At 57.9% G+C, this 27,551-nt stretch overlaps 2 protein-coding genes across 2 annotated transcripts in view; one reads left to right on the forward strand and one right to left on the reverse strand.

Annotated features, from left to right (window-relative positions):
• Positions 1-27,551, forward strand: part of MIER2 (MIER family member 2) — a 993,207-nt gene that overhangs the window by 657,128 nt on the left and 308,528 nt on the right. The window lies entirely within an intron of this gene.
• On the reverse strand, positions 12,611-26,393 carry MEX3D (mex-3 RNA binding family member D). Its single transcript, XM_030935031.1, has 2 exons — positions 25,740-26,393; positions 12,611-14,884 (listed from the first exon to the last, which is right to left on the reverse strand). The coding sequence occupies exons 1-2, from the start codon at positions 26,326-26,328 to the stop codon at positions 13,524-13,526; spliced, it is 1,950 nt and encodes a 649-aa protein (XP_030790891.1). The 5' UTR covers positions 26,329-26,393; the 3' UTR covers positions 12,611-13,523.

Raw genomic sequence — 27,551 nt, forward strand, 5'->3', positions numbered from 1 at the left:
CCGAGATGGGCGGATCACGAGGTCAGGAGATCGAGACCATCCTGGCTAACACGGTGAAACCTCGTCTCTACTAAAAATACAAAAAACTAGCCGGGCGAGGTGGCGGGCGCCTGTAGTCCCAGCTACTCCGGAGGCTGAGGCAGGAGAATGGCATAAACCCGGGAGGTGGTGCTTGCAGTGAGCTGAGATCCGGCTACTGCACTCCAGCCCAGGTGACAGAGCAAGACTCCGTCTCAAAAAATAAAAATAAATAAAAATAAAAATAAAAATAAAAAAATAAAAAAATTAAAAAAAAAAAAAAAAAAAAAAAAAAGCCCGGGTGCGGTGGCTCAAGCCTGTAATCCCAGCACTTTGGGAGGCTGAGACGGGCGGATCACGAGGTCAGGAGATCGAGACCATCCTGGCTAACACAGTGAAACCCGTCTCTACTAAAAAGTACAAAAAACTAGCCGGGCGAGGTGGCGGGTGCCTGTAGTCCCAGCTACTCAGGAGGCTGAGGCAGGAGAATGGCGGGAACCCGGGAGGCGGAGCTTGCAGTGAGCTGAGACCCAGCCACTGCACTCCAGCCTGGGCGACAGAGCAAGACTCTGTCTCAAAAAAAAAAGAGGGAGGGAGTCTTGCTCCATCGCCCAGGCTGGAGTGGAATGGCGCCATCTCAGCTCACTGAAACCTCCACCTCCTGGGTTCAAGCAATTCTCCTCCCTCAGCCTCCAGAGTACCTGGGATTACAGGCGCTCACCACCACGCCCAGCTAATTTTTGTATTTTTAGTAGAGACAGGGGTTTCGCCATGTTGGCCATGCTCGTCTCGAACTCCTGACCTCAGGTAATCCTCCTGCCTCGGCATCCCAAAGTGTTGAGATTACAGGCATCAGCCACCACACCCGTTTCAAAAATAAATTTAAAAATTAGCCGGGCATGGTGGGGTGTGCCTGTGGTCTCAGCTACTCAGGTGGCTGAGGTGGGAGGATCAGTTGAGCCCAGGAGTTCAGATCAGCCTGGGGAACATAGTGAGACCTCATCCCTATGAAAAATTAAAAAATTAGCCAAGGATGATGATGCACACCTGTTGTCCTAGCTACTTGGGAGACGGAGGCAGGAGGATGCCTTGAACCCAGGAGTTCATCTAGGTTGCAATGAGCTGTGATTGCACCACTGGACTCCAGCCTGGACAGCAGAGCAAGACCTTGTCTAAATAAAAAAAAAAAGGTTTATATAACATTTTGGAAATGGAATTAGGTTTGGGGATGAGGGTTGGGGAGGAGGCACAAACAGCAAGAGATCCTGATGGTGATGGAAATGCTCCATGTCATGATTGTGGATACATGCATCTACCCAGGCCAGCAAATTACAGGAATCTAAATACATGACACACACACACACAAGCACAAGTTAAACTGAGGAAACCTGAATAAGACTGATGGATTGCATCCATGTGAAATCCTACTTACAATATATATGTGTTTTTGAGATGGAGTTTCCTTCTTGCACCCCAGGCTGGAGTGCAATTTTGCGATCTCAGCTCACTGCCGCCTCTAGGGTTCAAGCGCTTCTCCTGCCTCAGCCTCCGGAGTAGCTGGGATTACAGGCGCCTACCACCACGCCCAAGTCATTTTTGTATTTTTAGTAAAGATGGGGTTTCGCCATGTTGGCCAGGCAGGTGTAGAACTCCTGACCTCGTGATTCACCCACCTCAGACTCTCAAAGTGGTGTGATTACAGGCCTGAACCACCACACCTGGTTTTGTTTTGTGTTTTGTTTTGTTTTTGAGAAGGGGTCTCACTCTGTTGCCCAGGCTAGAGTGCAGTGGTATGTTCTAGGCTCACTGCAGCCACCACCTCCCAGATTCAAACGATTCTCCTGCCTCAGCCTCCGGAGTAGCTGGGACTACAGGTACCCGTCAGCACATGCAGCTAATTTTTTGTATTTTTGGTAGAGACGAGGTTCACCATGTTGACCAGCCTGGTCTCGCACTCCTGACCTCAGGTGATCCACCTGCCTTGGCCTCCCAAAGTGCTGGGATGACAGGCATGAGCCACAGCACCTGGTCCTTCCTTCCTGTCTTTCTGAGACAGGGTCTTGTTCCATCACCCAGGCTAGAGTGCAGTAGCAGGATCACAGCTCAATGCAACCTAGAAGAATTCCTGCGGTGCTGTGCTCACGGGATCCTCCCTCCTCTTGCAACTGCATGTGAATTTACAATTATTTCAATAAAAATTTAAATTAAAAAGTTATGGGCCAGGAACGGTGGCTCACGCCTGTAATCCCAGCACTTTGGGAGGTCGAGATGGGTGGATCACCTGAGGTCAGGAGTTCAAGACCAGCCTGACCAACATGGTGAACCCTGTCTCTACAAAAAATACAAAAATTAGCCGGCTGTGGTGGCAGGTGCCTGTAATCCCAGCTACTCGGGAGGCTGAGGCAGGAGAATCACTTGAACCCGGGAGGCGGAGGCTGCACTGAGCTGAGATCACACCACTGCACTCCAGCCTGGGTGACAGAGCGAGACTCCGTCTCAAAAAATAAAAAGAGAAAAAAGAAAAAAGCCAAGGAAGTGGGGTCTGTTGTGCCCTTGAAAGGACAGTGGTAAAACTCTCTGGGCGGCGTGGGGTGTCCAGGTCTCTCTCTGTCACCCCTAACACTGGGCGAGACTGGATCTGCTTTGGGTAAAGGAACAATACATTTCTGTGTCCCCTGCCAGTCATTCATTCAATCAGCAATTTTGTTGTTGTTGTTCGTTTGTTTAGAGATGGAGCTTCCCTCTTGTCGCCCAGGCTGGAGTGCAGTAGCATGATCTCAGCTCACTGCAACCTCCGCCTCCCGGGTTCAAGAGATTCTCCTGCCTCAGCCTCCCGAGTAGCTGGGATTACAAGTGCCCACCACCACGCCCGGCTAATTTTTGTATTTTTAGTAGAGACCGGTTTCACCATGTTGGCCAGGCTGGTCTTGAACTCCTGACCTCAGGTGATCCGACCGCCTCGGCCTTCCAAAGTGCTGGGATTACAGGTGTGAGCCACTGCTCCCGGCCAATCAGCAAATATTTAATGAGCCCCCACTGCGTACTAGCGTTGAACTGCTGGCGAGGGTCGGCCAACGGCAGGAAAACGGAGTAACAGCTGCGCCCGCTTGTGCGCGAGCTCGCAGCCCCGAGCGAAGAGACCTGCGTCTCCACTTTGGACAAGTCTCCCTCCCGGAAATTTCCCGGGGATTCAGGGCTCCGAAGTAGCTGCAGGGCAGGGTGTCATGTGCAGCGCTGGCCACACGGTGGCGACAGAGAATGTGCCGTTCTGGTCCCCACTGGAGGCTGCGGGGTCGGGATGGGGAAGGAGATGGGGTCGCAATGGAGTGGGGGAAGCAGTGGGGCAGGAGAGAGCACCCCCCGCTTTCTTTTTTGTGAGACAGAGTTTCTCGTTGCCCAGGCTGGAGTGCAATGGGTGATCTTGGCTCACCGCAATCTCCTGGGTTCAAGCCATTCTCCTGCCTCAGCCTCCCGAGTAACTAGGATTACAGACATGCACCACCACACCCGGCTAATTTTTGCATTTTTAGTAGAGATGGTTTCGCTACGTTAGGCTGGTCTCGAACTCGTGACCTCAGGTGATCCATCCACCTCGGCCTCCCAAAGTGCTGGGATGATAGGCGTGAGCCACCACACCCAGCCGAGAGCACTCTTATCCACTGTGGGCTTTGGCAATAAACAAGGCGCTCAACCAATTATAATAAACACCTATGGAATTAATTCCCATCTGTGTTCCCCAAACTGCCCCCCACCACCGCCCAGTAATTCAGGGACCACAAGGATGGAGGTCTCTGGCTTATAACTCTCACCGTGAAGCCTGGTGCAGGAGCTCACACCTGTAATCCTGGCACTTTAGTAGGCCAAGGCGGGAGGATACTACCGAGCCTGGGTAATTTATTGTTTTATTATTTATTTTCATTTATTTTTTCGAGATGGAGTCTCGCTCTGTTGCCCAGGCTGGAGTGCAGTGGTGTCATCTCGGCTCACTGCAACCTCTGCCTCCCGGGTTCAAGCAATTCTCCTGCGTCAGCCTCCCGAGTAGTTAGGATTACAGTCGCCCGCCACCACATCTGGCTGATTTTTGTATATTTAGTAGAGATGAGGGTTTCGCCATGTTGGCCAGGCTGGTCTCAAACTCCTGGCCTCATTGATCCTCCCACCTCGGCCTCTGAAAGTGCTGGGATTGCAGGCTGGAGCCGCCGTGCCCGGCCAAGGCTGGGTAATTTATAAACAAAGGAGGGTTCACAGACTCACAGTTCTGCATGGCTGGGGAGGCCTCAGGAAACTTATAATCACGCTGGCGGGGAAGCAGGCGTGTCTTACCTGACTCAGGCGAAAGAGAGAGAGGAAGAGCAGTGAAAACTGTCTTATAAAACCATCACATCTCGTGAGTTCTCACTTACTCTCAGGAGAGCAGCATGGGGACCGCCCCCATGATCCAATCACCTCCCTCCTGCTCCCTCTCTCCACACATGGGGACCATGGAGATTACAACCGAGATGAGAGCCAAACCGCCTCAGGACCTCTCTCCCCCCACTCTCCTCCCACTGCCTCTAAACGTCGGCACCCCTGCCTCCTCTTCCCTGGTTGGTCCTTGGTGAGATGTGTGTCCAGTGGTCCCAGATCCTGACTTTTATTTTTTTTTGAGACACAGTCTCGCTCTATCGCCCAGGCTGGAGTGCAGTGGCGTGATCTCGGCTCACTGCAAGCTTCGCCTCCCGGGTTCAAGCGATTCTCCTGCCTCAGCCTCCCGAGTAGCTGGGACTACAGACGCCACCACCACGCCCGGCTAATTTTTTGTATTTTTAGTAGAGACGGGGTTTCACCATGTTAGCAGGACGGTCTTGATCTCCTGACCTCATGATCTGCCCTCCTCAGCCTCCCAAAGTGCTGGGACTACAGGTGTGAGCCACCGCGTCCGGCCCAAGACCCTAACTTAATAAGTAAGTCCAGGCCAGGTGGCTCACACCTATAATCAGCGTTTTGGAAGGCCAAGGCAAGTGGATCGTTTGAGCTCAGGAGTTGGAGACCAGTCTGGGAAACATGGTGAGACCTCGTGTCTATTAAAAACACAAAAAATTAGCCAGGAGCGGTGGTGCATGCCTGTAATCCCAGCTACTCAGGAGGCTGAGGCAGGAGAATCCCTTGAACCTGGGAGGTGGAGCTTGCAGTAAGCTGAGACTGCACCACTGCACTCCAGCCTGGGTGACAGAGCAAGACTCTGTCTCAAAAAAAAAAAAAAAAAAAAAAAAGACCAGGCTCAGTGGCTCACACCTGTGATCCCAGCACTTTGGGAGGCTGAGGTGGGGGATCACCTGAGGTCAGGTGTTCCAGACCAGCCTGGCCAACATGGTAAAACCCCATCTCTATTAAAAGTATAAAAATTGGCTGGGCGCGGTGGCTCAAGCCTGTAATCCCAGCACTTTGGGAGGCCGAGACGGGCGGATCATGAGGTCAGGAGATCGAGACCATCCTGGCTAACACGGTGAAACCCCGTCTCTACTAAAAAATGCAAAAAAACTAGCCGGGCGAGGTGGCGGGCGCCTGTAGTCCCAGCTGGTCGGGAGGCTGAGGCAGGAGAATGGCGTAAACCCGGGAGGCGGAGCCCTGGGAGGCGGAGGCTGCAGTGAGCTGCGATCGTACCACTGCACTCCAACCTGGGTGACAGAGCAAGACCCTGTCTCAAATAAATAAATAAATAAATAAAGATATGTATAAATAAAATTCAAGCTCGGTAGAATAAAAAATTCAGCTTCCCAGTTGTTCTCGCTTCATTTCAGGTGACAAATCACCATGCACAGCTGGTGGCTCTGTATCACACAGTGCAGATTTAGACCATTCTCATAATCGTTTTCATCATTGTAGAAAGTTCTATTGGACAACGCTGGACTAGAACATTCTAGAAGATTCTAGAAAGATCCAATACAGGAGCCACCAGCCACCTGTGGGTAATTGCATTTAAATTTAGACTTAAATTCTGGCCGGGCGCGGTGGCTCAAGCCTGTAATCCCAGCACTTTGGGAGGCCGAGATGGGCGGATCACGAGGTCAGCAGATCGAGACCATCCTGGCTAACACAGTGAAACCCCGTCTCTACTAAAAAAAATACAAAAAACCAGCCGGGCGAGGTGGCGGGCGCCTGTAGTCCCAGCTACTCGGGAGGCTGAGGCAGGAGAATGGCGTAAACCCGGGAGGCGGAGCTTGCAGTGAGCTGAGATCCGGCCACTGCACTCCAGCCTGGGCGACAGAGCGAGACTCTGTCTCAAAAAAAAAAAAAAATTTAGACTTAAATTCTGTTGGCTGGTGAAGTCCAGCACATGCTGGTGTGGTTTTTTTTAGGGGTGAGGTAGGTAGACTGCAGCAAAAACAGGATCTCCCATCACAGTTCTGTACATGGGGTGAGTGAGACAGTTCTGTGCAGGGGGTGAAGAAGCCAAAGGCCATACCCCAATTCACTTTCTGAAATCATCTCCCATTATTTTCACCTGTTCTTTGATTACTCTTTGTTCCCTGAGTGTGCCCTGTCATCCCACCTCCACACCTTTGCCATACTGTCTCCCTTTGACCCCCACATCCAACCAGCCCCTGTCTAGCCTTCTGCAGCATCCCCAGGCAGAATTCATTGGGCAGAATTCATCTCTCCCTCCTCTGAGCTCCTGACTCACCCACCCATCCACCCATCCACCCATCCACCCACCTGTCCACCCATCCATCCATCCATCCATCCATTCATCCAACCATCCACCCACCCATCTACCCATCCATCCATTCAACCATCCACCCTCTCATCTACCCATCCATCCATCCACCCATCCACCCACCTGTCCATCCATCCATCCATCCATCCATCCATCCATCCATCCATCCATCCACCCATCTATTCATCCATCCATCCATCCATCCATCCATCCACCCATCTATTCATCCATCCATCCATCCAACCATCCATCCATCCATCTATCCATCCATCCACCAACCCACCTGTCCACCCATCCACCCATCCATCCATCCATCCATCCACCCACCCACCCACCCATCCACCCACCTGTCCACCCATCCACCCACCTGTCCATCCATCCATCCATCCAACCATCCATCCATCCATCCATCCAACCATCCACCCACCCATCCATCCATCCATCCATCCATCCATCCATCCATCCATCCAACCATCCACCCACTCATCCATCCATCCATCCATCCATCCATCCATCCATCCATCCACCCACCCACCCATCTACCCATCCATCCATCCAACCATCCACCCACTCATCCATACACCCACCCATCTACCCATCCATCCATCCAACCATCCACCCACTCATCCATCCACCCACTCATCCACCTGTTCACCTATCCACCCACCCATCCATCCATCCATCCATCCATCCATCCATCCATCCATCCATCCATTTACCCACCCTCCCATCCATCCACCCACCCATCCACTTGTCCACCCATCCACTCATCCATCCACCCACCTGTGCATTCAAGCACCCACCCATCCATCCATCCATTCATCCACCCACTCCCCCATCCTCCCATACAACTACACATTCATCCATCCATCAGTTCACCCACCCATCCACTCACCCACTCATCCATCCATCCATCCATCCATCCATCCATCCATCCATCCATCCATCAATCCACCCATCCACCCATCCGTTTAACCCTTCCATCCATCCATCCATCCATCCATCCAACCATCCATCCATCCATCCATCCATCCATCCAACCATCCACCCACTCATCCATTCATTCATCCATCCATCCATCCATCCATCCACCTACCCTCCCATCCATCCACCCATCCATCCACCTGTCCACCCATCCACCCATCCATCTACCCATCTATCTATCCATCCATCCATCCATCCATCCATCCATCCACCCATCCATCCATCCATCCATCCATCCATCCATCCACCCATCCATTTACCCAGCCTCCCATCCATCAACCCACCCATCCACTTGTTCACTCATCCACCCAACCATCCACCCACCCATCCATCCACCCACCCATCCATTCACTCAACCAGCCATCCATCCACCCATCCATTCACTCACCTGCCCATCCACCCATCTATCCATCCATCCACCCACCCACCCATCCATCTATCCATCAACCCATCCACCCACCTGTCCACCTGTCCACCCATTCATCCATCCACCCACCCACCCATTCATCCATCTGCCCACCAACCCATCCATCAACCCATCCACCCACCCATCATCTATTTACCCACCCATCCATTCACCCACCCACCCCTCCATTCATTTATCCCCCCACCCACCCACCCACCCCTCCATTCATTTGTCCACCCACCCATCAACACATCCATCCATCTACCCATCTAATCATCCATACATCTACCCACCCACCCATCCATCCATCCATTCGTCCACCCACCCACTCCCATCTCCCCATCCAACCACCCATTCATCCATCCAATTCACCCACCCGTCCACTCACCCATCCACCCACCCATCTACTCATCCATCCATCCATCCATCCATCCGTCTCCTCATCCACCATCCACCACCCACCTGCCACCCACCCACGCATTCACCCATCCATTCACTCAACTGCCCATCCACCCACCCATCCATCCCCTCCTGAATGTAAGCATCTGAGGTCAGTGATTGCGAGGGCACCTATAGCGGGCCAGCTCTTACTGAGTGCTCGCCCTGTGCTAGGCTCTGTTTCTCACCAGCTGGTGGCCTACCCCCGGTTAAGCCCCCAATTCCCCATCCTACCGATGCAGAAACCAAGGTTGAGAAGGTGAAGTGACATGCCTGGGGACAGCCCAGGAAGGTGGTGCGGCAGACAGGGGCTCAGGCATCTGACGCTAGCACCCGCCATTTTCCTCATGCTTGGTGGACATGGGGCACGGTCTCTGCCCTGGGGACATCCCAAGGGGCACACAATGTGTGGGTGGTGTGTCCTTCCCATGTGGAGCCTACAGATGGGAGAACCACAGCCCTGCCCCTCAGCATCCCCCTTGTCTGATGAGACCTGGAACATGGGGTTTTCAGCAGACATTGGACTAGGGTCACCCCACCATGCCAAGTCCATGAGTCAAAGGAGGTGAGTGACAATAGCAGTGAGACTTTGTGCCCAGGACACAGGCCAGGCCTCAGCCCTTGGCTTCCCTGAGCTGTGCCGAGACATGGAGAGGTCAATGCACGGGATCCTTGCTTTGCCATTGCTGCCCCAGCCCTTCTAGAAAATTCTTCCAGCTCCTTGGTTAGAAATGTGGTCCCTGTGTTAGAGTTTGAGTTATTCCAACTCCTATTAGCTCTTACGATGGAAAGAAAGTTGGCTTTCAGGCACAACTGGATCCAGGGCCTTAGGCAGCAACTTTAATAGTCCAGACTGGGCCAGATGCAGTGTCTCATGCCTGTAACCCCAGCACTGTGGGAGGCTGGGGCAGGAGGATCACTTGAGGCCAGGAATTTGAGACTTGCTTGGGCAAACATGGGAATCTCCGTCTCTACAAAATATACAAAAAATTACAAAATATACAGAAAATTAGCTGGGCACGATGGTATGTGCCTGTGGTTCCAACCACTAGGAAGGCTGAGGTGGGAGGATCATTTGAGCCCAGGAGGTCAAGGCTGCTGTGAGTTATGACTGCACCACCACACTCCAGACAGGGCAACAGAGCAAGACTCTGTCTCTTAAAAAAACAAAAACAGAATCCATCTCTGGCCAACTCTTGGGCTGTCCCCAAAGGCCACAGACACTTCAGACTCTCATGTGTCAGCTGAGCAACCCTGCAGTGGGAGTGAGCTCATCCCTTGGATGTCCCTGGAAGTGCTGGGACCAGCACAGTGACACCCCTGGCCCCTGGCTGGGAGGCCTCAGCTCCCCTATCACTGCATCTCTTGGAAACCCCTAAAGCGGGTCCTGGCCAGTCGAGTTTTGCGCCCTGCCCTGGCGGGTCACCCAGCAGCCTCCTCACACTCTGTCATTCCCTTCCGCCGGGCAATTCCGCACCCCAACGCCCAGGGTCTTTGCACCTAGCCCTGTCATATCCTCTCCTCTCACAATTTTTTTTGTTGTTGTTGCTGACAGAGTCTTGCTCTGTCACCCAGGCTGGAGTGCAGTGGGGGAGTCTCGGCTCACTGCAGCCTCGACCTCCTTTGCTCAAGTGATCCTCCCACCTCAGCCTCCTGAGCAGCTGAGACTACAGGTGTGTGCCACCACATCTGGCTTCCTCCTAGTTTGGAGGTGCCTCTCCTCTCCCCAGCCTCCCCAGCAGTTAGATAACAAACTGACCCCACTTGAGGCTCCCCAGAAGCAGAGCCACTACATGATAGCCCCCTACTCCTTGCACCAGACAAAATCGTCCCTTCTGCCCACTCTATCGGAACCCTGGGGCTGCAGAAACCCCCGTATCCTTCCAAAAGACTCTCCTCCACCCCCTTGACATGTGTTCCATCTTCAATCCCTTGACCCCGTGGGGGCTGCTCTCATTCTCTCCATGACCCAATTGCAGAGAGGGGAGGGGGCGTCTGCACACCCACACCTCCCTGCGGCCTTCTGCAGTCTGGCTGAGGCATGAAGTCAGCCCAGGTCACAAGGTGTGTGGCCTGCAGCCGAACCCAGCAGCTCTTCACAGCTGTGGCCAGACCCAGGTTAAGAGTCCCTCCCGGCCGGGCACGCAGGCACGGTGACTCATACCTGTAATCCCAGCACTTTGGGAGGCCGAGTCAGGCGGATCATGAGGCCAAGAGATTGAGACCATCCTGGACAACTTGGTGAAACCCCGTCTCTACTAAAAATACAAAAATTAGCCAGGCATGGTGGCGGGCACCTGTAATCCCAGCTACTCAGGGGGCTGAGGCAGGAGAATCTCTGGAACCCGGGAGGTGGAGGTTGCAGTGAGCCGAGATGGCGCCATTGCACTCCAGCCTGGTGACAGAGCAAGATTCTGTCTCAAAAAAAAGAGTCCCTCTCCTACTGCCGTTCCCCAGGGCTGCCACAAGGAAGTACCCACACCCACAAGCCGGGGGCTTGAATGGTGCAAAGGGATTCTCTGTCCTAGAGCCCAGAGGTCTGGGGTCAGGGAGGTCCGGAGTCAGGGAGTGGGCAGGACCGCACTGCCGCCAGAGGCTGCAGAGAAGGAGCCTTCTCCCCTCCTCCAGCTTCGGGGGGCTCCAGGCGTCTTTGGCTTGTGGCCACACAGCTCCAGCCTCTGTCTCTGTCTTCCCAGGCTGTTCCATCTCCCGTGTGTGTCTGAATCTCACAGCCTTCCCTCTCTCCCTTTTTTTTTTTTTTTGAGATGGAGTCTTGCTCTGTTGCCCAGGCTGGAGTGCAGTGCCACGATCTTGGCTCACTGCAAGCTCTGCTTCCCGGGTTCACGCCATTCTCCTGCCTCAGCCTCCCGAGTAGCTGAGACTACAGGTGCCGCCACCACGCCTGGCTAATTTTTTGCATTTCTGATAGAGACGGGGTTTCACTGTGTCAGGATAGTATCGATCTCCTGACCTCATGATCCGCCCACCTTGGCCTCCCAAAGTGCTGGGATGACAGGTGTGAGCCCCCGCGCCCGGCCCTGTCCCTGTCTCACAAAAACACTCATGACCGGATTTAAGTCTTGCTCTAATTCAGGATGATTTCATCTTGAGATCCGTAATTATCTCTGCAAAGACCCTTTTTCCAAATAAAATCACATTTTCACTTTCTGAGGGACCTCTTCTTCTGGTGGGGGGACGCCATTCAACCAGTGACACGACCCTCAATTTCACCAAGCAGGAGTTTGGGCCTAGAAACACCCGGCGTTTTGCAGAAGAGGGAGTTCCAGGCCAGGAGCCTGGGCAGGGCTAAGCTTGAACTCAGGTGTCCGTCTCTGGTGATTCCTCTCCATCGGAGCCTCCTCGCCTCTTTCTGGAAGCTCTCCAGGCCTCTCTTGGACACGTGCTTCTCCTTCCCTAGTGGGTTCTAAGCCCCAGGCCCCTCTGCAAGGTCTACTCCCCAAGCCCGCAGCCCGTGTGCCTGGCCTCTGCCTTGTCCCCAGAGCGGCCCATCCTGCCACCCAGGGGCTTCCTTGCCGTTTTGGGATGGCACTGGGATGGCTCACCGTGGGTCCAGTCTGTGGTCTCAACGCCAGCCCTGAAGAGCTACATCTGGTGGCCCCATGTGTCATGGCTCCCAGAGCGCTGGGGGGATGACCATGGCTCAAACGTCCTTCACAGACCAGGAGACATCAGGGTCAAACCTGGGATGAGCATTTCCAGGCCTCAGTTTCCCCATTTGCACGACTGGTGGACGGTCTGCTGGGATGGATCCCACACACCCGGAGAGCTGGGCAGATGTCCCCAAGGGAAGACAGCCTGGGTCCCCTTTCTCTGTGGAGCCCATGGTTGAACACCCACTGGGATGGGCGGCACCTGAGGTCTGCTCACAGGGAACCCGGCTAGACCCTCCCCCACAGACCCAATTCCTTCGTCTGGAACAAGAGACGGTGCCTGGGCGGGGTGAGAGCCTGGACCACGGGATGGGGGGCGAGGGGCTGGATTCGAGTGTCCCCTGCCCCAGGATCGCCCCTCCTGGTGCCCACCCCCCACACCACGCTGAAGCCGTGTGCTCACATGTAGAAAAGAGGCTTTATTAAGAAGGCTTTGAAGTCAAAAAATAAAACTCTTGATACAATTTTTTTAACCCTTAAATCAGCTCAGCAAATATATAATCAGTGATTTAGCTGCAAGATGAAAGGCCCATTACTTTATTCAAAATAAAATATATTTTAGTTCTTAAAATTTATTCCATAAAGTACATATTTCCCTATAAATTCCCTACATATACACAGGAGGTAAAAAGTAAAAGTAAAAAAAAAAAATTAAAAAATTTAAAAAATGACAACAGAAACCGCAGTAGAAAGGGGATTAATAATTAACAGAAAGTTAGAAATTTCTGATTGGAACGCCCCTCGCCCCTCGCCCCTGCCCCCCTCTGGCCGCGCATGGTTGATGTACAAAAGCATAAATGGTTAGCCCCAAAAAGGGGGTAAAAATGTCACCCTCCTCCTCTGGAACGTCTGTGCGGCCTTGAGACCGGCCGGCGAGAAAAGTCAAATCAGAAAACGGCTTCGGACAAAAGGAAAACACTGAGCTCTGGAAAAATCGTATTTTTTGTTTTGTTTTTTAAAGATCACCCTGGAGGAGAGGGGTGTCTACAAATAAAAACTAAAAAAAAGTGCAAGCGGACCTTTTCTCTCCGGTTTATTGTAACCTGACCACTCAATACTGTCGTGGAAGGGTTGAGGCGCCGGGCTGCGGGGTCTCCGTCTCCACGCCTGGGACGGCAGTTAAAGCTCAACTGTAAACACTGGCCGCCGCCCACCCCCTGCCCCCTCGGCCTCCGCCCCTCGCCTCCCGTCCCTCGCCCCCCCCGTCCCTCTCCCACCCCGGGTCCCGCCCCGTCTCCCGCGCCCAGCCCTGGTGCCCGCAGATGGCCCCGGTGGCGGCGGAGGCCTCGGCCACGTGGCGGTCCTCCCTCTAGGAAAAGATATGAATGGCCTGGGTGGCCGGCGTGCGGCAGGCGGGACACTCGGGCTCGCTTTTCCCGCAGATGCGGACGGCGCAGTCCATGCAAAAGAGGTTGTGGCCGCAGGGGACCAGCGCGGCCATCACCTCGCCCTCGGCGCACACCACGCACTCCCGGGCCAGAGCCTGGGCGGGGGCCGAGGACGCCGAGGGGGGCTTGCGGCTGTTCTCGGAGGCGCCGGAGTCCAGGGGGGCGCAGGCGGTGGCCGCGGGGCTGCTGGGCAGCGAGGTGGCCGTGGAGAAAGCGGCGCCGCCCGGGAAGGATACGGGGCCCTGCGGGGGTCGCCAGGACAGCGCGCCCACCGGGTCCGGGGCGCCGCGGCGGGACAGCGGGAGCTCCAGGCGGAGGCCGCCGGGCTCGGGCAGCGTGGGCGAGTGGCTGGGGGTCCCGGCCCCACTGCTGCGCCGGGCGCCGGCGGCGGGTGGTCCCGGGGCTCCGTTGACCGTGGAGCAGCCGCTGAAGGCGGGCAGGGGGGCAGCGCGCTCGAAGGGCGCCCAGATGGTGGCCGCGGCAGGCACAGTCAGGTCCAGCGCCAGGAAGTCGAAGCCGAAGTCGCAGTCGTCGGGGGCGGCCGTCCCCACCGGGGCACCAGGACCCTCCGCACCGAAAGCGAAGCCCCCGTTGCCGGAGACGCTGTAGGGGCTGGCGGGGCCTGGGTCCGGCACAGAGGGGCCGCCACGGCCGCCCGCGTAGAAGGCCTCGGGGGCGCTGGGGGCGCCCAGTGCCGTATCCCCGCGGAGGCCGGCCGTGGTCGTGGGGGGCCGTCGTCCTGGGTTTGGGGTCTTGGCCCAGAGGCTGGCGGCTGCCCCGAGCAGGTCCAGGCAGACGTCGGTGCCGTTGGCGTGGAAGTCACTGTCGGGGCCCGCATCGGTGAAGGCGCCAGTGCGCAGTGTGATGTGCGCCTCGATCTCCTCGCGCGCGCGGTCCACGTTCTCGGGCATCCCGGTGACCGCGAACACCGGCTCCTTGTCACGCCCGGGCGTCACGATGTAGGTGTGCGTCCGCTGCTGGATGCGCTTGATGGTGGCGCCCTTAGGCCCCACCACCAGCCCCACCACCCGGTAGGGCACGCGCACCTGGATGGTGGTCTGTCCGGGGAGATTGGGCGGGCCCTGGGCGGCGCCGGGCAGACACCCGGCCTTGCTGCGCGTGGCGCGGATAATGGAGAAGTGCTCGGCCGCCGACAGGATCTCACGCTTGGCCATCTCCACGTCCTCCTTCCGGCCCGTCACGATGAAGACCGGCTCCTCGCCCCGCACCGGGGTCTTGATGTAGGTGTTTGTCTTGGCCCTTAGGGCCTTGATCTTGCAGCCTGTCGGGGAAGGACAAGGTGACCCAAAGCCCCTGCGCAGCTCAGCCCCGCTGGGCATGCGGGCTGCAGAGGCAGTGAGGGAGTCCCTACCTCCCAGCCTGTGCCCAACATCACTTCATCCTCAGACACCACGTCCCTTCTTCCCCGGGCCTCAGTTTCCCCTCTGGGCTCCAGGGTTTGGCATAAAAGCAAGACGGCAAGGGGACCTGTTTTAGGTTGAAAGGTGTGCGCCATTCACCTGGAACCACAGAGTGTGATGGCTGGGGTGTGAATGTTTCCCCCAAATTCATAAGCTGGACCCTAATATCCGGCATTGACAGTATTAGTAGGTAGGGTTAGCCGGGCGCAGTGGCTCATACATGTAATACCAGCACTTTGGGAAGCCGAGGCAGGCCGATCACTTGAGGTCAGGAGTTCGAGACCAGCCTGGCCAAAATGGTGAAACCCTCTCTCTACTAAAAATACAAAAAATGACTGGGGTGTAGTGGCAGGCACCTGTAGTCCCAGGTACCTCGGAGGCTGAGGCAGGAGGATCACTTGAACCCAGGAGAAGAAGGCTGCAGTGAGCCGAGATCACACCACTGCACCCCAGTCCGGACAACAAAGCAAGACTCCAACTAAAAAAAGTAGGGTGTCATTGCTCACCCCTGTAATCCCAGCACTTTGTAAGGCCAAGGCGGGCGGGTCACAAGGTCAGGAGTTCAAGACCAGCCTGCCCTACATGGTGAAACCCTGTCTCTACTAAAAATACAAAAAGTTGGCCAAGCGTGGTGCCAGGCACCTGTAGTGCCAGGTACTCGGCAGGCTGATGCAGAAGAATCGCTTGAACCTGGGAGGTGGAGACTACAGTGAGCCAAGATCGCACACCACTGCACTCCAGCCTGGGTGACAGAGCGAAACTCTCTCTTAAAAAAAAAAAAAAAAAGCTGCAATAAGCCAGGTGCGGTGGCGCACACCTGTCATCCCAGCCACTGGGGAAGGCTGAGGCAGGAGAATTGCCTGAACCCTGGAGGCGGAGGTTGCAGTGAGCCGACATTATGCCACTGCACTCCAGCCTAGCCACAGACCAAGACTCCATTTCCAAAAAAAAAAAAGAGCCATAATGGCAGGCTGCAGTGGCTCACACCCGTAATCCTAGTACTCCGGGAATCTCAGGCGGGAGGATCACTGGAGCCCAGGAGTTTGAGACCAGCCTGGGCAACATAGCAGGACCCCATCTCTACTAAAAACAACAACAACAAAACTAGCCAGGTGTGGTGGTGAACACCTGTAGTCTTAGCTACTCGGGAGGCTGAAGTGGGAGGATCACCTGAGCCCGGGAGGTGGAGGCTGCAGTGAGCTACGATCACACCACTGCACTCTAGCCTGGGTGACAGAGCAAGACCGTGTCTCAAAAAAAGAAGAAGAAAAAAAAGAGACATACACACAGGAGCCGGCCTTGTGGGGACAGAGACAGAGACTGCAGTGTTATCTCTACGAGCCAAGGACTGGCCCTAGCCCCCGCAAACTGAAGATGTCCCCCACCCCCTCCACAGAGCCCTCCCTGCCCATACCTTGACTTGGAACTTTTATCTTACAGAAATGAGAGGAGACATTTCCATGGTTTCAAGCCCCCACTGTGTCAGCCCAGAGAGCAACTGCAGACCCTCTGCCACCACCTCCCGGTCCAACAGGAAGGGAAGCCGAGATTCAGATTGTGGAAACTGCCTACAATTTCCTTCTGGCCAAATGACCTTTCCTAGGCTCCCAAGACCCTGGCCTAAGGGGAGACGAGGCCTCAGCCGACTGCCGACTCGCCCACTCTGCCTCCAGATGCCTCGGGAGGGTCCAGGTGGGCCCTGAGGGGCCTGCTGTGGCTTCATTCTTGTTGGCTGGGCTGGGGGTCTGACCTGATGGGCGGCATGAGTGTCAGTGTGGCAGGCAGGGGTCTCTTCACCTATTGTCTGGGCAACCACTGACCAGATGTGGTCTTCTCAGGGTCCCAGATATCCCTACCCCACCCCTGGGGCCTTAAAGGTTTTTTCTTTTTTTTTTTTTTTTTCTATTCCTTTTTTGAGATAGTCTCACTCTGTCACCAGGCTGGAGTGCAGTGGTGTGGTCATAGCTCACTGCAGCCTTCAACTCCTGGGCTCAAGTGATCCTCCCACCTCAGCTTCCAGAGACCCAGCTTAATTAGTTATTGAGACGGAGTTTCGCTCTTGTTGCCCACCTGGAGTGCAGTGGCGCAATCTCGGCTCACTGCAGCTTCTGCCTCCCAGGTTTAAACAATTCTCCTGCCTCAGCCTCCTATGCAGCTGGAATTACAGGTGCCCACCACCACATCCAGTTAATTTTTTTAAATTTTTCGTAGAGACGGGGTTTCACCATGTTGGCCAGGACAGTCTTGAACTAGTGACCTCAGGTGATCCACCCTCCTTGGCCTCCCAAAGTGCTGGGATTACAGGCACGAGCCACCGCGCCCGGCCTATTTTTAGTTTTTGTAGAGATGGGTTCTCACTATGTTGCCCAGGCTGGTTTCAAACTCCTGGGCTCAAGCAGTCCTCCTGCCTCAGCCTCCCAAAGTGCTGGGATGACAGGTTTGAGCCACCGTGCCTCGCCTGAAAGGGTTTTGAGACACTGCCCGCAACCCCCTCAGGCTCTGGGGAAGCAGAGGGAGCCGCAGAGATATTGTTTCAATACAGTCAGAAGGTGGCTCTGAGAGGAAAACAGTGTTGCTAACTCTCCCACAGCGAGAGAGAAAACGAGCAGGATCAGCACTTTTGATGGGGACGAAGTCAGAAACTGCCTGGGCCAGGAAGATGGAAGGCGTGGGGCGTGGAGGCTGGTGGTCTCAGGGGCTCGGCAGGGAGGACCCTGGGAGGGGTGGCGGGGGTGCACCCACTCAGAGGGGGACAGCAGTTCGCCCACCCCAGCAGCGCTGCCGCCACACCTGTCCTTCCCACTTGCAGCATTCTGTTCGCCTCCATTGCACCCAGTGCGACGTGCGGTCCGTTCCTCTGTGCAGTCCATTGTCCCCCTCCTCCAGGAAGCCCACCTTGACTGCACCGAGTTGGGCCTGCTCTTCTGAGTCTCTCCTCACATGCCTGACTTTCTGAGCTGCCTCCCTGAGGCCGGGGGATGGGGCTGGGGAGTCCCTGGGCACTCGGGGACCTTGCTATGCCTGTTTCTTCACTGTGAAAGTGGAAGGTAATAGGCCTGCCTTCACAGGCCCTCAAAGGGCCATGACCAGGCCGGTGGCCCGTGGCAGCCCACAGTGTTTGCTTTAGGGAGATCCTCCTTGAGGAGAGGAAATTGAGGCACACGGAGCAGAGACCTAGCAAGGCTGGGGCAGGAGGTGCCACTCACAGACGGGGACTCCACTGGCCCTGCCCACGGCAGGAGGTGGTCTTGTTCCCCATCACGCCGACCCAGCAGAGGGCACAGCTCGCCAACGTTGCCAGGGCGCAGCACGGGGTCCTCCCTTGCTGATCTGAGAGCTGTCCCGGGTCCCTAGAGGGTCACACACGGGAGAGGCTGCCCCGACGTGGCCACCGCTGGGCTCACACGCTGTGGTCATAGAAAATCTGGTCTGGGTGAGATGACAAATTTGGGAGATGGGGGTGCAGGAAGGGGGTATGTGACTATCTGAGCAGAAACCAGGATGGTGCTGGGAGCCACCGGTGCGTCGGGGCAGGGAAAGGACCTGGCCGCCTCCCCCTCCCCTTACTCCATCCTGCCCTATCCCAGACGGCGGCGCTGGGTGGAGACCTCACAGCTACAAGGCCTCTAGGATCTCAAAGATAGAGTTTGAGCTCAATTCATTGGTGGTGCCTCCACTTTGACACGTGCTGGCCCCCAAAACCCCACCCACATCAAGACCCCAAGAGGCCAAGGAATAAGGGCTCCAGGAGTGACCCTGGCCCCACCCCTGCCCCAGTGGCCCCTGCCCCAGCGAGGCCAGAGTGACAGGAAGCCTGAGGGGAGGGCTCTGGCGGACACAAAGGCACTGAAATGCAGGTGTGGGGGCCATGTCCCCTCCAACTTTGAGGGCTTGAGATGCCTGGGAACGGGGGTGACCACCCCAGAGTCTGGCCCTGACCTGTCCCACATCCCCAGCCCACAGCAGCCAAGTCTCTCTATGCCAGGGCAGGGCCTCGGGGCCCCACGCAGCACACACACCAGCGGGCGTCACTCATCTGGCCCGTCTGGGGTCCTGGCTGCAGATAACTGTGCACTCCAGACTCACCAATGAAACCACAAGTCCTGCTGTGGGAGCCGAGGCCGCCAGCCCAGGCTGGACAGGTTTGCCAAGGCAGGAAGGGGAACGTGAACCACAGGGAGCCGCTGAGGCAAGAGCAAGGGCAGGCTTCTGGAAGCAGGACGGGACAGGAACAAGGCCCCATAGCCAACACTCAGTCCAACACGCGGCTGCCCCCAGCCAGGCAGCTGGGCAACACGGAACAGCTGCATCCCAGACCTGGGCCGCCATGGAAGCCAGCCGGAGCTGAGGGGTCTGGTGGGGAGGAGGGAAACTGGTTCAGCTGTCAAACAAGGATGTCAAAACCCCCGTCCCAGGCCAGGCACAGTGGCTCACACCTGTAGTCTCAGCAGTTTGGGAGGTCAAAGCAGGAGGATCACTTGAGGCCAGGAGTTCGAGACCAGCCTGAGCAACACAGCAAGATCCTGTCTCTGTAAAGGGTCTCACTTGGTTGCCCAGGCTGGAGTGCAGTGACACCATCGCAGCTCACTGCAGCCTTGACCTCCTGGGCTCAAGTGATCCTCCCACCCCAGCCTCCCAAGTAGCTGGGACCACAGTGACGCACCACCACGCCTGGCTAACTGTTCAAAGCTTTCCTGCAGAGATAGAGCCTTATTATGCTGCCCAGGCTGGTCTGGAACTCTTGGGCTCAGTTGATCCTCCCATCTCAGCCTCCCATAAGTGCTAGAATTACAGGTGTGAACTACCGCATCCGGCCTTTACAAAAAAATTTTAAAAATTAGTCAGGTGTGGCCGGGCGCGGTGGCTCAAACCTGTAATCCCAGCACTTTGGGAGGCCAAGATGGGCGGATCACAAGGTCAGGAGATCGAGACCATCCTGGCTAACACGGTCAAACCCCGTCTCTACTAAAAATACAAAAAACTAGCTGGGCGAGGTGGCGGCGCCTGTAGTCCCAGCTACTCGCGAGGCTGAAGTAGGAGAATGGTGTAAACCCGGGAGGTGGCGCTTGCAGTGAGCTGAGATCCGGCCACTGCACTCCAGCCCGGGCGACAGAGCAAGACTCCGTCTCCAAAAAAAAAAAAAAAAAAAAATTAGTCAGGTGTGGGCTGGGCACAGTGGATTACTAGGCCAGGAGTTCGAGACCAGACTGACTAACATGGCGAAAACTCATCTCTACTAAAAATACAAAAATTAGCCAGGTGTGGTGGCAGGCACCTGTAATCCCAGCTACTCGGGTGGCTGAGGCAGGAGAATCGCTTGAACCCGGGAGGCAGAGATTGCGAGATTACGCTAGTACACTCTAGCCTGGGTGACAGAGAGAGACGCCGCCTCAAAAAAAAAGAAAAAAAAGAAAAAAAAATTAGCCGGGAGTGTTGGTGCCTACCTGTGGCCCCAGCTACTTGGGAGGCAGAGGTGGGAGGGTCGCCTGAGCCTAGGAAGTTGAGGCTGCAGTAAGCTATGACTGCACCACTGCACTCCAGACAGAGGAACAGAACCAGACCCTGTCTCAAAACAGATAAATAAATAAAAATAAAAACAACAAAAACCACTGGGCGTGGTGGCTCACGCCTGTAATCCCACACTTTGGGAGGTGGAGACAGGCGGATGACCTGAGGTCAGGAGTTCAAGACCAGCCTGGCCAACATGGCAAAACCCCATCTCTACTAAAAATACAAAAATGAGCCTGGTGTGGTGGTGCATGCCTGTAATCCCAGCTACTCAGGAGGGTGAGGTGAAAGAATCGCTTGAACCCGGCAGGTGGAGGCTGCAGTGAGCCGAGACTGAGCCACTGTACTCCAGCCTGGGTGACAAGAGCAAGACCCTGTCTCAAAAAGAAAAGAAAACACCTTGGCCGGGCGCAGTGGCTCATGCCTGTAATCTCAGCACTTTGGGAGGCCGAGGCGGGCAGATCACGAGGTCAGGAGATCGAGATCATCCTGGCTGACACGGTGAAACCCAGTCTCTACTAAAAATACAAAAAAATTAGCCTGGCGTGGTGGCGGCGCCTGTAATCCCAGCTACTCGGGAGGCTGAGGCAGGAGAAAGGCGTGGAGGCGGAGCGTGCAGTGAGCTGAGATCCGGCCACTGCACTCCAGTCTGGGTGACAGAGCGAGACTCCGTCTCAAAAACAAACAAACAAACAAACCGCTTGGGGAATGAAAGGAAAAAACCTCTCCGGGAATGAAGGGAGTATGTACACTGACTGATGCCAGAACTCTCAGTTTGGGTCTGCAGTGTGGAGGTGACCCAGCGGACCCTTTCTTTCTAGGGCTCCTCAATGTACGGACAGGAAAACCAAGCCATGGTCCCCACCAACACCCAGCCCTGTCCCCAGCTGCCAGGAAAACACCTGAGGCCTGTGGAGATGGGAGAAGGGAGCCTCTAGGACTTCAGCCAGGAAGAAGGGACAGGAGAGCCAACAGTGAGCTGGGGTCTCCTCCAGGCGCGGGGGACAGTCTAAAACCACTACCCTCAGCTGTGCCAACAGCGGGGAGAGGGAGCCCTGAGAAGCTTCCAGTCCAAGCCCTGCCTTCAAATCATTCACTCATTCATTCATTCATTAGCTACAGACGACCTTCTGTGTACAGGCCGTAGCAAGATACTGAAGACCCAAGCACCTGCCCCGGTTCCTGTCCCTGGGAACGTGTAGGGCGAGGGGCTGCCACAGAGAGCAGATTCGTCCAGGGTGGGGTGAGAAAGGAGGGTACATGTTGGGGTCTCAGCAGGAGCAGGGCCTGAGATCCCCTAGAGCACCTTTGCTGGCCAGCTGGAGGGAGACGCCTGTCCTCCTGGATCTCCACTTTGCCTGTCTCCCAAACAGGGCTGCCTTCCCCCACCCCCAGCCCTCCAGCTTTGGAATCCGAAATTTTCTTATTGACCCACCAGAGAAACTAGGGTTTGAATCCCAGCCCGTGATTTTTTTGTTTTGGAGACAGGGTCTTGCTCTGTTGCCTAGACTGGAGTGCGGTGGCAAGATCATAGCTCACTGCAGCCTCGGCCTCCCAGGCTCAAGTAATCCTCCCGCCTCAGTCTCCTGAGTAGCTAGAGTCGCAGGAGTGTGCCACCATGCCTAATTTTTGTATTTTTTTTGTAGAGACAGGGTTTTGCCGTGTTGGTCGGGCTGTTCCCAGTTCCTAGGCTTATGGGATCCTCCTGCCTCAGCCTCTCAAAGTGCCGCTGTCCCCTCAGTTTTTACCTACCCTTTACCTCCTGCAGCCTCTGCCTCCCCATCTGTGACCTGGGAGCTGCAGGACCTTCCCTGGGGAACATTATGGGCCTCAGTGAGATGGGGCAGGTCAAGTCTGGCACAGGCTCAGCACACAGTAGGCACTCAATAAAGATCTAGCCAATGGCTGGGTGCAGAGGCTCACGCCTGTAATCCCCGCACTTCAGGAGGCCAAGGCGGGCGGATCACCTGAGGTCAGGAGTTTGAGACCAGCCTGACCAACACGGCGAAATCCCTTCTCTACTGAAAATACAAAAATCAGCCGGGGGCCGGGCGCGGTGGCTCACGCCTGTAATCCCAGCACTTTGGGAGGCCGAGGCGGGTGGATCACCTGAGGTCAGGAGTTCAAGACCAGCCTGGCCAACATGGTGAAACCTCGTCTCTACTGAAAATACAAAAACCAGCTGGGCGTGGTGGCGCGTGCCTGTAATCCCAGCTACTAGTGGGGCTGAGACAGAAGGATGGCTTGAACCTGGGAGGCGGAGCTTGCAGTGAACCGGGATCGCACCACTGCACTCCAGCCGGGCAACAGAGCGAGGCTCGGTCTCAAAAAAAAAAAGAAAGATCTAGCAAACAAATGAATTGGAGCCTCCAGCAGACGGGTGGGAACTCAGAAGGGGTGAATGACCACAGTCTGCCCAGAAAGCACTCAGACCTCCCTCTAGGATCAAGAGAACTGAGCCTCAGGGAACAGCACATGGCTACCGGGCCGAGGGCTGGTGCCAGGCCTGTGTGACTCTGGTCTAGGTGGGGAGGCCGGACAGGTGCACCCCTCCTGTCCTCCAGGGAAGGGGTAGCCTTGGAGGTTGGGTTTGACAGAAAAGCATGAGAAGCTCAGAGAGCCCCAGGGTGGAGAAGAAGGTGAGTGAAGGGGCAGGGCTGGGGCACAAAGGACATTGAAAAGTGTGCTCGACAACGGGGTGGGTGGGAGAAGCTGGGAGCCACAGATGGTTCTACAGTGTGGAAGATGTAAGGACTACTGAAGCTGCCAACCTGTCATGGCAGTCACAGTCACATCCCTGGCAACCTGCACTCCACTTACAGGGTGGCTGCTGTGTGTGACCTGGAGCTGGAATTAAAACCAGCAACTTGGGTGCAGGCATGGTAGCTCACACCTGTAGCAGCCCCAGCGTTCTGGGTAACTGAGGTGGGAGGATCGCTTGAGGTCAGGAGTTCAAGACCAGCCTGGCAAACAGAACGAGACTCTGTCTCTACAAGAAATTTTTTAAAATAAAAACTAATAAATAAATAAGCCAGGGCGCGGTGGCTCAGGCCTGTAATCCCAGCACTTTGGGAGGCAGAGGCTGGCGGATCACTTGAGGTCAGGAGTTCGAGACCCCGTCTCTACTAAAAATACAAAAATCAGCCGGGCGTGGTGGCAGGTCACCTGTAATCCCAGCTACTCAGGAGGCCGAGGCAGGAGAATAGCTTGAAACCGGAAGGCGGAGTTTGCAGTGAGCCCAGATCGCGTCACTGCACTCCAGCCTGGGAGACAGAGCAAAACTCCGTCTTATAAATAAATAAGTAAAACCAGCATCTTGCCCCAGAATCCTCTATCCGAATGGAGGTGAGACGTCTGCACATCACAGAGAGGGGGCTGTCACCTGCACAGGGTCACGGGGCACTGCGGCCTGCCAGGCAAGCAATCAGGGCCCACTCTCCCGCCACCCCCACTGTGCCCCAGGGCCTGCCTTGCTGACCACCACCAGCAAGAGCCCAGTAAGTGGGTGCAGAACGCACAGGCCAGAAGTGGGCGGCTAAGCCTGGTGCCCACGGACTCCATCTCCCATGGACCTGCCCCTAGAGAATTCCCACCCTGAGGCCACAGGTCTAGAAGCTCTCAGCCTGACCCTGACTCCTGCCAGCTCCCCATGTGGTCACAGCCTGGCTCAAAGGCCCTTCGGGTGCCAGGACACGCGAGTTCACATAGAACACAGCCACACCCTCCACCACCTGGTGGCTCAGCCTGGTGCCTTTGGACACTTGGTCCCCAGGCTTCGGCTTGGACGTCTGTCTCCACAGGCTCCCACACACTGCACAGGGCAGCTGTCCTGTTCTAAGCCCTGGTTATGGGACATGGAGGCCGGGTGGAAGGCTTCAATGGGGAGGCAGTAACAGGATGGTAGGGCACCCTCCTGCTGGGGAGTCCCACTGAGGGCAGCCAGAGCACCCAGTCCCTCCACATTCGCCATTCCAGAGCATGCTTCCTGGGCCAGCACCATGCCTGACCCTCCATGGGTCCCCACATGAGCTGGGCAAATGACTGACCAAAAGACAGGAGGCCATGCTGCCCCACCCACCTGGACAGAAGGAAGGGGCAGAGGAGAGGGCACCCTGGTGGTCCCCCACCTGCGGCCAAGGCCACAGATGACCTTGCAATCCCAGCCCCCCACACCTTTCTCTGGCCTGGGTTCCTGAGGGCCCTGGGGGAGGCAGGGACCCCCAGCCCAAGTGTCCTGCCACCCCACCTAGCCCCGCCAAGGCCCCACCCCAAGTTCTAGAACCTGGCTGATCACTAGCGGTCAGCGGGGAGCCAGGAGCGGGTAGGGGTGGTGGGAAGGCAGGAGAAAGTTGAGGGAGGCGGGCGGGCGGGTGGCTAATGGGGTGGTGGGTGTGAGCTGGGCCAGGCACTGCCCACCACCCGCCCGCCCGCCCGCCCCGCAGCTCGGGGGCCAATGAGCAGCGGCCGGCCTGATGTCACCCTGCAAATCTCAGCCTAGCTCTCTAACAAAGAGAACAATGGGGCGGCCAGAGGGAAGCTCCGACGATGCCACCGCTGGACCCCACACCCGGGGCCTGCCGCCCGCCGGCCTGCCCAGCAGGCTGCACCCCAGAAGTGGCTTTGACAGCCGGTCCTTCCCAGGCCCCCAAATCCCTGACTCGGGGCCAGAGAGTGGAGCAGGGACCCTCTCCTGCCAGGTCCCGTCCCCACCCGAGTCAGGGCCCCAGGCTGGGGACCCAGACGTGCGCTCTTTGTACTGTCAGCCTTCTCTCCCGGCCCTGCAGGCGGCCCCCCTAAGCCACCCCTAAACCTGCGCTTGCCCCGCCCCGCCGCCTGTGCTGGGTGTGGGGTGCCCCCCGCCCGACCGGAGCCCCGGGCCCTCGCGCTCCTCTCTGGGGTGCCCCTGCGGGCGGCCAAGGGCCTGGGCTGCGGCGCGGCTCCCGGGAGCCTTTCCGGGCTGGAGGCGGCCCAGACAAAGGCGGCGGCGGGGCCGGAGCGCGCAGGGGAGGAGCGCGGGCTGCGCCCAACTTTCTCCCGCGGCCGCTGCAGGACAAAGGCGCAAAGGCAGTGGCTGAGGCCGGAGCCCACGCGGGGCGTGTCCGGTGCGGGGCGTCCGGCGCCGGCTGGGCTGGGCTCGGGCGACCCCCTTCCCCGGGGCGGGCGGTGCGGGGACCCCCAGGACAGCAACCCCCGACGAGGGCCACTCACCCTGGCGGCCCACGATCTCGGCGACGTGCTCGGAGCTGGGCACCGGGACGCACTCGGTCATGTTGACGCTCTTCTTGCGGCTGCCGATCACACTCATCTGCTCGGCCAGCAGCGTCGGGGGGCCCAGGGCCGCGGGGTGGGGCGCGAAGCCCGCGAACACGTCGGGGGGTGACGGCCGGGGCGGCGGGGGGCTCGCGTTGTGGTCCAGCAGCGGCAGCGACCCGGGGGCCACGGCCACGGCGGGGGCCAGGGTCGCGGGCGCGCCGGCCTCGGGTCCGTCGGGGGTCACAGGCTCCGGAGCCGACCCGCCGTCCGCGCCCCCCGCCGCCGCTGCGCCGTCCCCGGCCGCCCCCTCCTCGTCCGTGTCGCCCGCGGCCCCCAGCCCGAGCGCCGACAGCTGGTCCAGCGCCAGGCGGAGCGCGGCGGCCGCGTCGTCGGGTTCGGGCGGCGGCCGAGGAGCGGGCGCGGCCTCCTGGGCGCCCTCGGGCGGGGGCGCAGGTCCGGGTCCGGGGTCCTCCCCCGCCGCCCCCGCGCCGCCGCCGCCGCCCCCGCCCCCGCCGCCGTCGGGCTGGCCGAGCGAGCTGGGCATGGCGGGCGCTAGCGCTGGGGCCCGCGCTCCTGCCGCCCGCGCCGCCGCCGCCGCCCGCGCCGCCCTCCGCCTCTGCGAGCTGGGCCGCCGGCCGCCTGCATCCAGCGGCGGGGGCGGGCGCGGGGGGCCGGGGCGGGGCGGCGGCGGCGCGGGGCTGCTCGGGGCCGGGCCGGGCCGGGCGGCAGCAGCGACTCTGGCTGCGGCTCGGCGGCGGCGGCGGCGGCGGCGGCGGCGGCTCCTCGGCGGCCGAGGCGGCGGCGGCGGCGGCGCGGGCGCTCCTTCCCTCCCGCCGCCTCCCGCGGCCCCGCCCCGGCCCCGCCCCCGCGACGTCACGCCGCGGCCCAACAATGGGCGGTCCCCAGGGCGCAGGCGCGCGGGGCGGGGCCGGGGGCGGGGCCGTGGCGGGGCGGGGCCGGCGTCGGGCACGTGGTCCAGGCCCCGCCCCCGCTCGGCGCTCGGGCGGGAACCCGGACGCATCCGCACGTGCGGGCGCGGCCGCAGGTGTGTGCGGCCCAGCCCCGGCCTGGACAGCGCTCGCGCCCCGAGCCTGAGAGTCCCTGCCTCGCGTGCCCCAGGGCCCGAGGTCCCGCTCCCCAATTCCCCCTAGAGATCCGGGTCGCCCCCAAGCCAGGTCCCTTGCTCCACGCCCGCTTCCTTGTGCCGGGGACCCCCCCACCTCACTGCACAAAGGCGTGGGGTCCCCTCCAAGTACCCCTCGCGATCCAACTGGACTTCGAAGTCAGGCTCCTGCCCCGCCCACCGCCTCTGTGCCAGGGTCCTCCCCATGCCCCACGGTGCACCCCCCAGGGCCTGGTGTGCCAGTCCCCAAGTACCCCTTGCTATCAGGGTGGGCTTTAGGGTCGGGTCCCTGCCCCACCCCCGGCCTCTGTGCCAGGGACAGCTCCACAATCATGCACACCCTAGGGTCTGGGGTCCCTCTCCCCTAGCTCCCCTAGTCTCCCCTAGTCTCCCCTAGCTCCCCTAGCTCCCCTAGCTCCCCTAGTCTCCCCTAGCTCCCCTAGCTCCCCTCTGGCTGGCTCCAGGCTTTGAGTTCAGGCCACCTCCTCCGCCTCGCCTGAGGCCACATACCCCGTCTCTGTGCCCCCAGCCAGAGACCTCTCTACTGCATTGGTGCTTCCCTGGGGAGGACAGGTTCACACCAGCCAGAACCCTCCATGTGGAGTCCCACCCTCTTCTAGGGTGCCTTTCCCTACAACGGGCGT

Source organism: Rhinopithecus roxellana, chromosome 8 (assembly GCF_007565055.1).
Source record: "Rhinopithecus roxellana isolate Shanxi Qingling chromosome 8, ASM756505v1, whole genome shotgun sequence".
Taxonomy (NCBI): Eukaryota; Metazoa; Chordata; class Mammalia; order Primates; family Cercopithecidae; genus Rhinopithecus; species Rhinopithecus roxellana.

Excerpts from the sequence above, each read along its gene's own strand:
- MEX3D (XM_030935031.1), bottom strand. The coding sequence starts at position 26,328 with ATGCCCAGCTCGCTCGGCCAGCCCGACGGCGGCGGGGGCGGGGGCGGC. Across the intron at positions 14,885-25,739 it reads CGAGATCGTGGGCCGCCAGG|GCTGCAAGATCAAGGCCCTA; the intron begins GTGAGTGGCCCT and ends CTTCCCCGACAG.